The 12,173-nt window shown below is 46.1% G+C and overlaps 1 protein-coding gene across 1 annotated transcript in view; it reads right to left on the bottom strand.

The window, feature by feature from the left end:
* The window catches only part of LOC307206216 (alpha-2-macroglobulin-like protein 1), a 59,385-nt gene extending 47,212 nt beyond the window's left edge, over positions 1–12,173 (bottom strand). The window contains exons 1-6 of the mRNA XM_079959139.1: positions 12,013–12,173; positions 8,699–8,882; positions 4,216–4,263; positions 3,676–3,820; positions 3,283–3,335; positions 1,882–1,902 (exon numbers count right to left, since the gene is read on the bottom strand). Of these exons, the coding sequence (XP_079815265.1) occupies positions 1,882–1,902; positions 3,283–3,335; positions 3,676–3,820; positions 4,216–4,263; positions 8,699–8,882; positions 12,013–12,080 (519 nt within the window). The 5' untranslated portion in view covers positions 12,081–12,173. The remainder of the gene's footprint in view (positions 1–1,881; positions 1,903–3,282; positions 3,336–3,675; positions 3,821–4,215; positions 4,264–8,698; positions 8,883–12,012) is intronic.

The raw sequence follows: 12,173 nt of genomic DNA, 5'->3' as shown, positions 1-12,173 counted from the left end.
GCAGAAAGCACAGATCAGCCAGAGCAGGGATGACGTAGGATAAGGGAGACTGAGGGGGTGGGACTTGGAGCAACACCATTATCCAAGAAAGACCATATTCCTGCATCTCTCTCTCTCTGTGAATATTGACTAAACTACTTGGTAATAACTCTTCCAGTCGGGATTCAGGCCTCATCATGGGACTGAAACTGCCTTGGTCGCACTGGTTGATGATCTCCGGCGGGCTAGGGACAAAGGTGAGAGCTGTTTCCTAGTTCTGCTGGATCTCTCAGCGGCGTTTGATACCATCGACCATAACATCCTTCTGGACCGTCTAGAGGGGCTGGGAGCTGGGGGCACTGTCATACAGTGGTTCCGCTCCTTCCTCCTGAGCCGTGTTCAGAAAGTGGTGGTGGGGGATGAGTGTTCAGACCCCTGGGCTCTCACTTGTGGGGTGCCTCAGGGTTCTGTCCTCTCCCCCATGCTTTTCAACATCTACATGCAGCCGCTGGGAGAGATCATCAGGAGGTTTGGGCTGGGTGTTCATCAGTATGCGGATGTTACCCAGCTCTACCTCTCTTTTAAATCAGAACCAGTGAAGGCGGTGAAGGTCCTGTGTGAGTGTCTGGAGGCGGTTGGAGGATGGATGGCGGCTAACAGATTGAGGTTGAATCCTGACAAGACAGAAGTACTGTTTTGGGGGGACAGGAGGCGGGCAGGTGTGGAGGATTCCCTGGTCCTGAATGGGGTAACTGTGCCCCTGAAGGACCAGGTGCGCAGCCTGGGAGTCATTTTGGACTCACAGCTGTCCATGGAAGCACAGGTCAAATCTGTGTCCAGGGCAGCTATTTACCAGCTCCATCTGGTACGTAGGCTGAGACCCTATCTGCCTGCGGACTGTCTCGCCAGAGTGGTGCATGCTCTGGTTATCTCCTGCTTGGACTACTGCAATGCACTCTATGTGGGGCTACCTTTGAAGGTGACTCAGAAACTACAACTAATCCAGAATGCGGCAGCTAGACTGGTGACTGGGAGTGGCCGCCGAGACCATATAACACCGGTCTTGAAAGACCTACATTGGCTCCCAGTATGTTTCCGAGCACAATTCAAAGTGTTGGTGCTGACCTTTAAAGCCCTAAACGGCCTCGGTCCAGTATACCTGAAGGAGCGTCTCCACCCCCATCATTCTGCCCGGACGCTGAGGTCCAGCGCCGAGGGCCTTCTGGCGGTTCCCTCATTGCGAGAAGCAAAGCTACAGGGAACCAGGCAGAGGGCCTTCTCGGTAGTGGCATCCGCCCTGTGGAACGCCCTCTCATCAGATGTCAAAGTGATAAACAACTACCTGACATTCAGAAGACATCTTAAGGCAGCCCTGTTCAGGGAGTTTTTAACATGTGATATTTTACTGTATTTTTGGTTTTTATGTAAGCCGCCCAGAGTGGCTGGGGAGGCCCAGCCAGATGTGCGGGGTATAAATAATAAATTATTATTATTATTATTATTATTATTATTATTATTATTATTATTATTTATCTGCTTCTTGACTGCCACCGTGGGAGGGACAGGATTCCCTGTAGCCTAACAGGTGGTAAGTACTTAATAAATATTCATAGAAAGGGGCAGCTTAGACCTACATTTCACACCCACTGCTCTTTGATGGTATGCCTACTTAGGTTCAAGCCAAAAGCAAATCTATTTTAACAAGAGCAACTCACAGAAGGGACCACTGGGGTTGTTTTCCCTGTCCAGCAGCCTCTCCAAGCCAAAACTATAGTTCCCAGGTTTACAATTGCAACCATATTACTTTAAATGTGTAGTGTAGACATGCCCTGATGTTCAAGTGGTCTCAAAGGACAGGATGGGAACAAAAGGAAAACATCACAACCAACCCTAGTTACTTACTCTCAGCTCTAGCAAAGGGATCTGCAAATGACAAGAGAGAGGGACAACGTCAGTGTCAATGAGAAACAGAGCAGCTTCCAAGTCCCCCAGCATTCTGTAAAACCAGCCAAGGAAGTGACAGTTCTGTCCTGCCTGCACTCTCGAACTGACATTACTAGCAGCATGATAAGATAGCAATTGCAACCCATCTGTGGGCTATAGGAAATGAGGCTGGGTCAGCTGTTTGCCTTGCTTGCCAATCTTCTGCCATAGAATCAGAATTCTAGAATTCCAATTCTAGAATTGGAAGGGGCCCTAAGGGTCATCTAGGGTCACCTGCAATGGAAGAATCTCAGCTAAAGCATCCATAACAGATGGCCATCCAAACTCTGCTTAAAAAGGAAGGACTCTCCAAGGAAGGAGAGTCCACCACCGTCCAAGGGAGACAGTGCCTGCCCCTACAGACCTACATATGTGGGAACATCTGTTCAAGCACCAGCCCCCATCATGCTGATATTGATCATGTGACCACTAGAGGAAATGTAAAGAAAGGGTTCTGGTTGGTGGATGCACCACAGAAGTCCCACTATCCGAACTCAGGAAATCGTTTTTTAGGCAAGCGTTCACATAACAAGTTGACAATTTGATTCCTATTGGGAAATTTCCAATGCGTGAAATATTAACCCCAAAATGAAAGGGGAAAATAGGAAAACCCTTGGAAACCTTGCAAAAGATAAAGAGGGGGGGGGGGACCTTTTCCCTTCCTTCCACCATGGTTTATGGTGAAACGGCTGTCGTGAATCAGCAAAACACAAAAAAGTAAGGCTTACGTTATTTGTTTACAGCACCACACGCAGGTCTGGCTGTTCAGATCTCTCAGGGGTGGCCAACTCTCAACAGACTGCGATCTACTCACAGAGTTAAAAACTGGCAGTGATCTACCCCCTTTTGGGGGGTTCAGGTCAAAGTTGTTTAGCTTTTTTTAGGGAGGAGGAAAGCCTCATTTTTGGCGGGGTGCAGGGCAAAAATGTTGAGCTTGTTTTAGCTTTTTTGGGGGGTGCCAGTGATCTGCCAGTGATCTACCACAGACATCTAGTGATCTACTGGTAGATCATGATCTACCTGTTGGACGTGCCTGAGATATCTGTATCTGCAGTTTGTATAGTGAAGTTTGTGTACTAATTCCTCATGTTTCATCACCACTGAAATGCTCCTCAGTGCATTTTAATACAGAGCTAATGTCCCGCAGAAACTCTGGGCCCAATTCACAAGCGAATGGAAGCATGAGAAACTCCTAAAGATGTTCCACCACTTGAGAAATAACAAAGTATTTGTCTCTGGGTCCAGTATGGAGACCTTCCTGGGCTTATGACATTTTGAGGAATTGATAGTCTGTGATCATAATAAGAGACCAATACTTACAGATTTATTGCGGGCCTTAAATTGATCATCAAGCTGCACAATTCGAAGTTTTACTGAAGGGGGAAAACAAAGAAACAGAGAGATTACTTGTTTCTGGTTTTTGTTGTTGCTCCCACATACTTGCTTCATGTTGTTGCATTTTAAAACCAAGGACTAGATTTCCACCCCCTGCTGAATTAGCAAGGCAAATTGTTGATGTCAACTTATTATTGTATGCAAATGTGTAGAGCATCTGGGCTCTTGAAAGGCACTCGGCTTTGGTTTAATAGCTTAGTTCTTGGAACACTGAGTTTGCTTATTTGATTCCTATATGCCGGGAACACCGTTCCATCCCCAAAGATGGGACAGAAGCTACAGTCTTCTTCCTGGTTCCATGGCCACTCCGATACCCACCTCTCTCTCCAGGCTTGTAAAAGGGCTTGTCTAGATCCATCAGGTTAATTGTGGGAGAGCTCTTGACCTGCACCTTCTTGGAGCCCTTAAAGCTTACGCTGTCACCCTGTAGGACTAGGATGTGAACACGGGCCATTTCTCCTTCCTTCACAGTGCCAAAGAGAAAAGCAAAACATGTTCTAGCAGGAGGACCGAGAACAGAAAAGTATTTTGCAGTAGAGAGGGTATGTCTCAAAAACTGCCCCTTGCTCTTCTACCAACTTCGCTCTCCCCTAGGGATCAGGGAGTCAACACCACACACACACTTCCATTTATTACTCCCCCTCCCAATAGATACACATCCCCTTCTCTCTCTTTGCATGTCCATCTTGGTTTTCTCTTTCATCCATGTTCTCTCAGTACAGTTCCACCTCCACCTGCTTCTCTATCCCCTTCTCTTCTCTTCCTCTTAAGTCATTCCCCCCTTCCTCTCTAATTTAAATTCTCCTAGTGCCAAGGGTGCATGAAAGAAAGGGAATGATTGAGAAATGCAAGACTTACCAATGGAATGTAGTAGCTCTCTGTTTTCTGGGCAACAAAGGCTGGTACCTGAAGAGGGCAAGATGGAGGTGTGGGAATGTTAAGGATAGTAGGAAATAATATACTGAATAAATATTATCCTTCCTTCACTCACACTACTGAGTGATGTAGCAGAGCAGATTCCCCTCAATATTGTTGTTGTTGTTTAGTCGTTTAGTCGTGTCCGACTCTTTGTGACCCCATGGACCAGAGCACGCCAGGCACTCCTGCCTCCCACTGCCTCCCACAGTTTAGTCAAACTCATGCTGGTAGCTTCGAGAACACTGTCCAACCATCTCGTCCTCTGTCGTCCCCTTCTCTTTGTGCCCTCCATCTTTCCCAACATCAGGGTCTTTTCCAGGGAGTCTTCTCTTCTCATGAGGTGGCCAAAGTATTGGAGTCTCAGCTTCAGGATCTGTCCTTCCAGTGAGCACTCAGGGCTGATTTCCTTCAGAATGGATAGGTTTGATCTTCTTGCAGTCCATGGGACTCTCAAGAGTCTCCTCCAGCACCATAATTCAAAAGCATCAATTCTTCGGCGATCAGCCTTCTTTATGGTCCAGCTCTCACTTCCATACTTCACTACTGGGAAAACCATAGCTTTAACTATACGGACCCCTCAATATAGCAGGAAGCTAATTTGCAGATTCGTTTGAATCTCTTTAGTTAAGTAATCCAATCTTGCTTGCCCAGATGGATTATTCCTGGTGTCCCCTTTTATCCTCTTAAAAGAATAAAGAGACGAGTCTTTCCTTTAAAAGTAACAAGAAGTTTACTCACATTTCAGTTCACCATTTGATCCCTGAAAGGCAGGCTTTACTTAGTAGTTACATAACAAAGTTTGAGTTTGTCTCATATGGAGATTGAGCTCATGTGCTGCTGGCTGGGAGCCAGCAGACAGCAAAATTACATTAAGAGAACAAAATGGCTTCAGGAGAGCAGCATGGCAGCAAGAGATCAGCATCAAGAGAGAGAAAATGGCTGCGTGACTCGGCTCTTTTATGGAGTCAGCCAGGGCCACGCCCATCTCCCAGATCACATGCAGGGGGAGGATGCTCCAGATCAGTGGAACAGGAAGTTACACTGACAGGAGTAACACCCCCTTGCCTTGCACTTGACTTCCAATGGATTATATCCCATAGGAGGAATGGAAGAAAAGGGGTTAAGTACAACAAAGGTAAGAGATTAAAGCAGAAAACGTATGAGAAGCATCTGTGAAAACAGGGTAGATTTAATCTATAAAGATGATTTAGTAGAGGAACCATTGCTTTTTACCATGTTGAAACATATCCGGGCATGCGATATATTTTCGCCATAGAGGAGTTTGGCCAGCTAGTCCTGGGCTCAGTTGAGGCCATTGTCTTTATCCATAAACCTATCCCTGCTCCCCACCCCACCATCATTCCTAGACCCATTCCCACACCTGCCTCTTCACCAGCTCCGTCTGAGAATTTTGCTCCAACTGTACGTAATGCTCTCTGTAAAGGATGTGGTCTTTAATGTTCTGGACCGCCCGTGTATAAAATGGGAATGCGTATTTTTGCGTGTCTGCTGGTGCCCTGCAGTTCATAAAACCAAGGAATAGGTGTCCACCATTGCTGATGTGCCTAAGTGCACATTTCTCTCTTTCCAAAGACAGGAAATCTGAAAACTTCTCTGAGCAGGTGTTCCAAGGGGAGGAGCGCATGATTGACAAGGAAGGTCTAGTGGGAAAAGATAGATACCTAGGAGGTGAGTAGATCAAAGTGGCCTCAGGTAACATGCAGAACTTTTTGTTGAGCTTGGGAGGAAAGGCCTACCTATGAACAAGGAATCCTGCTAAGAGCCTAGTGAATTTAGGGACTCTTTTAAACTAGAGCAAGTGGGTTGCTTTTAACCAATTTTAATTTGTTTTTGCTCCAAAGGGAATATTCCAAGTTTCTGTAATTCCTCTGTAACATTTGCATGTTTTATACTTCATCGGTGCCTGCTGCTCCCATTCATCCTATACACTATTTTCCTGTTCCCGTGTGGTCTTTGATTATTCCAAACACTCTCAACACTTGCAGTTTTACTATCACCCTACCTAAGGAGGCTTCAGAGAGACCCCTGGGAAATTTTGCAGGCTGTTTGGTAAGGGGCAGCCTGGCAAAGAATAGATCTCTTAATCTCTTATTGGCAGTGAGTACAAGAGATGGGCATGCACTATTGTGGCTAGGTATCCCTTCTGCTGGTGGTCCAGGATGTAGGGTGGATTAGACACGGCTGTCCCATTCTCTGACTTTATTATATTGATATTGTGTTTATATATTGATATTATTTATGCATTTTTATTTGAATGCAAATCATTTGACATAGTTTTTTATTGCACTTATTATGCTTGTATATATTTATGCATTTTTACTTATTTATTGTATTTTATCTATTGTAAGGGAGGCAGGTGGTGCTGTGGGTTAAATCACAGAGCCTAGGACTTGCTGATCAAAAGGTCGGCGGTTCGAATCCCCACAACAGGGTGAGCTCCCGTTGCTCGGTCCCTGCTCCTGCCAAGCTAGCAGTTCAAAAGTACCCCAGTGCAAGTAGATAAATAGGTATCACTGCGGCAGGAAGGTAAACGGCGTTTCTGTGCACTGCTCTGGTTCGCCAGAAGCGGCTTAGTCATGTGGGCCACATGACCTGGAAGCTGTACGCCGGCTCTCTCGGCCAATAAAGAAGAAGAAGAAGAGTTTGGATTTGATATCCCGCCTTTCACTCCCTTTAAGGAGTCTCAAAGCGGCTAACATTCTCCTTTCCCTTCCTCCCCCACAACAAACACTCTGTGAGGTGAGTGGGGCTGAGAGACTTCAAAGAAGTGTGACTGGCCCAAGGTCACCCAGCAGCTGCATGTGGAGGAGTGGAGACGCGAACCCGGTTCCCCAGATTAGGAGACTACCGCTCTTAACCACTACACCACACTGGCGAGATGAGCGCCGCAACCCCAGAGTCGGCCAAGACTGGACCTAATGGTCAGGGGTCCCTTTAGCTTTACCGTATTACCCCAGTAATAAGATCATTAAGTTCGCAGATGATACAACGGTGGTTGGTTTAATTACGGCTGAAGAGGGGGAGACGGCCTATAGGAAGGAAGTTGAGCAGTTGGGGGAGTGGTGCAGGAAAAATAACTTACTGCTTAACTTAAAGAAAACAAAAGAGATCATTGTGTACTTTAGGAAATGTAAATTGAATATTCAGCCACTTATTATTGAGGGGAAGTGCATGGAACAGGTCTCAGTGTTTCGATTTCTGGGAATGGAGTTGAGAGACGACCTAACCTGGGGAGAGAACAGCAAAGACCTGGTGAAGAGAGCACAGTAGAGGTTATATTTTCTGAGAATCCTCCGGAAAAACAATCTCTCAAAGGACCTGCTGATGGCATTCTACCATTGCACTGTGGAGAGCGTACTAACTTATGGTCTGTGTGTGTGGTTTGGGAGCTGCACGGCCAGGGAAAAAACAATGCTATCCAGGGTTGTAAAGACTGCAGAGAGAATTATTGGGTGCACTCTTCCCACCTTAGTTCAAATCTATGCTGCCAGGTGCCATAAGAAAGCAGCAGAGATAGCACATGATAGTACACACCCCGAAAATGATCTCTTTCAGCTTCTGCCTTTTGGAAGAAGGTATAGGGTTATAAAGGCCAGGACTAGCCGCCTGAAAAACAGTTTCTACGCTAATGCAATTCTGGTTCTAAACGCAGCATAAGGGGTCTCTGTAGTATAGTGTATTTTAAAATGGGGTTTTAGAGTTTTTTAAGGGGTTTTTGAATGTTTTATGTAGTTTTATGTAGTTTTATGTAGTTTTGTGGTAGTTTTATGTAGTTTTTATGTAGTTTTATGTAGTTTTTCAATTTCATTGTTCTGCAAGGGACAATGACAATAAAGATATCGTATCGTATTGTATCTATTGTAAACCACTTTGAGATCTTTGGCTAGTAAGTGGTCTACAAATGGAAATAATAATAATAATAAGGTTATTTCCAGCAGCCTTCACATGGTAGCTCATGACTATGATGCACAAGCAAGATAATGTGAAACAGACTACACACGTGAAATGGATTTTATATTTATAAGATGTAACTGTTTGTAAGGAGGAAAAAGCGGTCGACTGTAAGAGTGGCAAGTGAAAGATGACAACTGGACATTAAATAAGAAATGATGCAGCTACGGGAGGAAATGATCGACATATGTTTGCTACAGGAGCAGGAAACCTGATTTTAAGAAATTGTATTAAATTTAAGTATTTCGGTTTGATTTGTAATAATTAGGAAAATTAATAAAAATAATTTGAAAAACAAAGATAATGTGAAAGAGAGCTCCCCTAGTTGCAGGGGTGTGGCCATGCAGATATCACTGGGCTACAACTTCCATCATCCCTGATCATTATCCATACTAATTGGGGCAGACGGGAGCTGGAAGCCATTGAGTTGCTTGCAATATATGAAGCTTGCCTGGAAGCTGGTGCATTCATAGGTCCCTGGTTTCTCCACATCCTTCTCCAGCAGGGTGTGGTTCTGCAATGTCATCTCTAATGTTATTTTCACGTGGACTGTCTCCGGGAGGTTGCTCAGAAGCACACAGAACTCTTCAGTATCCGGATGGTGAATGACTGCCGGGAAGGTCAATAGATAGTGGCTGCAAGAGAAGAAGAAAGGACCATTGAAGAGGTTGCTCTTGGCCTTTAGAGAAGCAGCTAAAAGGACACTCGCCTGTTGCTTTCTGGGGCAGGGATGGTCAGCTGGCAGCCTGCAAATCACATTCATATACCTGTCAGATTTTAATTGGCTTACCCCTCTCTTTGCTATACAAAGAAGCAGCTTGTTACCTGGAATACACTCATCTGTTTGGGAAATGAGAAGCTACTGTTGGGGGACCCCAAGGGCCCCAAAATGTGATAATGTGGACCCCCGAGTATGACTGTCAAAAGGGAACTTATAGTATTTAGATCCCATCCTTCCTCCCAAAGGAGCCCAGAACAGCAAACACATCCATAAAATAATATACCGGTAGTTTTAAAAACCAGTTTTTAAAAAATCTTCTAAAAGCACTTAACATTTTCTTTAAATGTTAAAAACTTAAAGAAAAAAAACCTACACATATACAACCACTGACTCTCACAGCTAATAATATCACAGTGGGCAAATCTTCCAGCCACCATATGCCTAGGGAATGTTTTTAGATTCTTCCTGAAGGTTAAGAATGAGCAAGACTAGAGAGGACATTCCACAAAGTGAGTACCACCACCAAGAGGGAACTTATAGTAGCCTATCGCTTTGAGGCTCACTGGAAGGACAGATCCTGAAGCTGAGGCTCCAATACTTTGGCCACCTCATGAGAAGAGAAGACTCCCTGGAAAAGACCCTGATGTTGGGAAAGATGGAGGGCACAAGGAGAAGGGGACAACAGAGGACAAGATGGTTGGACAGTGTTCTCGAAGCTACCAGCATGAGTTTGACCAAACTGCGGGAGGCAGTGGAAGACAAGAGTGGCTGGCGTGTTCTGGTCCATGGGGTTACAAAGAGTCGGACACGACTAAACGACTAAACAACAACAACAACATCGCTTTGAGGAACTGCTGAGAATCCCTTTCACTTTGCAAGCGCCCATCGCCCCAACAGGGCAGAGAACAGCTAAAATCCTTATCACGCTAGCACACAAATACATGGTACAGAGCACAAAGCACAATAAGCGTTTGCAACAGATCATCCAGGGACAAGCAGACACTGCAAATGTTGAATGTATCTAGAAATGCATAAAGCTATATGCCAGGATGCTAAGGCTGAGCACAAGTGCGCCAAGGTGAAATGTATCTAAATGTATTTTGGCCAGCAACAGCTTGCTTGCTTCTTTGCATGAGGTAATGAGAAATGTTTCTATACTCCAAGTAGGCTCAGGGGGACTGCTATTCTCACTTGTACCATTAACTGCTTGTGTTTCTATACAGTGGTACTTTGGGTTACAGACGCTTCAGGTTACATACGCTTCAAGTTACGGACTCCACTAACCCAGAAATAGTACCTCGGGTTAAGAACTTTGCTTCAGGATAAGAACAGAAATCGTGCAGTGGTGGCATGGTGGCAGAAGGAGACCCCATTAGCTAAAGTGGTACCTCAGGTTAAGAACAGTTTCAGGTTAAGAACGGACCTCCAGAATGAATTACCATATCTTTCGTCCCATAGGATGCTCCGTCCCATAGGACGCACCTAGTTTTTTTGGGGGGAAATAAAGGAAAACATTTTTCCCTTTATTTCCCCCCCAAAAGCAGGTCGGGGAAACCGAACCAGGTTGAGGAACGGCGCTGCGCCTCCCTGCTGTCCCCCGAGCTTGTGGGGCTGGCCGATGTCTGCCTCAGGCGGCAGGCTGCTATCAGCAGCGTGGGGAGCCCTGCGGGGAACTCCTGCAGGGCTCCCCACGCTGCGGATGTCTGCCCGGCGCACGGGGCGCTCTGCTTCAGGGTGTTCGCCTGCCGGGCGGCAGGCTGCTATCCGCAGCGTGGGGAGCCCTGTGGAGAACTCCCGCAGGGCTGCCTAGGCTGCGGATGTCTTCCTGAAGCCTGGAGAGCGAGAGGGGTCGGTGCGCACCGACCCCTCTTGCTCTCCAAGCTTCAGCGAAAGCCTGCATTCGCCCCATAGGACGCACCCAGATTTCCCCTTCATCTTTGGAGGGGAAAAAGTGCATCCTATAGGGCGAAAAATACGGTAAGTTATTAACCCAAGGTACCACTTTAGCTAATGAGGCCTCCCTCTGCCACCACACTACCGCTGCATGATTTCTGTTCTTATCCTGAAGCAAAGTTCTTAACCCGAGGTACTATTTCTGGGTTAGCGGAGTCTGTAAACTGAAGTGTCTGTAACCTGAAGCGTCTGTAACCTCGGGTTTAGTACTTAATTCGTTCCGGAGCTCCGTACTTAACCTGAAACTGTTCTTAACCTGAAGCACCACATTAGCTAATGGGGCCTCCTGCTGCCACCGTGCCACCGGAGCACCATTTCTGTTCTCATCCTGAAGCAAAGTTCCTAACCTGAAGCACTATTTCTGGGTTAGCGGAGTCTGTAACCTGAAGTGTATGTAACCTGAAGCGTATGTAACCCGAGGTACCACTGTATATAGATCTATACTGAGGCTGTAGATCTATAAAATTTGTACATTTATCTATGGATCTGTCATCCCAGCATGAGGAATGGATGGTGCACAGCAGCCATGTCAATTTTCCTGTCATGGGTGTTGGGAGGTGGGGTGGTCCGGGAGAGGGGTCCTTGCTGCCTTTGCATGTGGTAGCGGGCAAGGGCTCTGCCTTGTCTGTGAGGGTGAGGCACCCATATGCGGCACCTCCGAGGTCTGGCACCAGCCTTGCTCCGAAAAGTAATGGGAAAAGCCCAGGGAAACAATTTGATGATGACATTCCCCAGGAAAAAAAAATGAAAACAAAGAGTAGCAATTTCATAATAACCACCCAAGACCACAATAATTCTGTTTTTATATGTTCTGGAAGTTGCCTGGAGTGGCTGGGGAAACCCAGCCACATGGGCAGGGTATAAATAATAAAATTATTATTATTATTAAGAAGAGCCCTACTGTGGCAAATCAAAAGCCCCTCCAGACCAGCACCCTGTTCTCACAGGAGCCAACTAGATGCCTGGAAGAAGCACCTGAGCACCACAGCATTCTCTCCAATTGTGATCCCCAGCAAGTGGTATTTAGAGGACTACGCACATCCCACTTAAAAATCTGCCCAGGAAATAGAAATGAAAAATAAACATCTTACGGGTCTGAAATGACTGGAGCTGTGAGTGAGAGCAGAGCCAGGGCCCAGAGGAACATAGCTGCCCCCATAGTTGGAGCTGCGATGGGCTGCAGAGAAAAGATCTCCGTTGGTGCTCAGAACAGCCAGCGCTGGTGTAGAGACCTAAATAGTTGCCCAGTGAG

The sequence above is a fragment of the Podarcis cretensis genome (assembly GCF_951804945.1).
Source record: "Podarcis cretensis genome assembly, chromosome: 17".
Taxonomy (NCBI): domain Eukaryota; kingdom Metazoa; phylum Chordata; class Lepidosauria; order Squamata; family Lacertidae; genus Podarcis; species Podarcis cretensis.
This window is presented reverse-complemented; position numbering and strand designations above follow the sequence as displayed.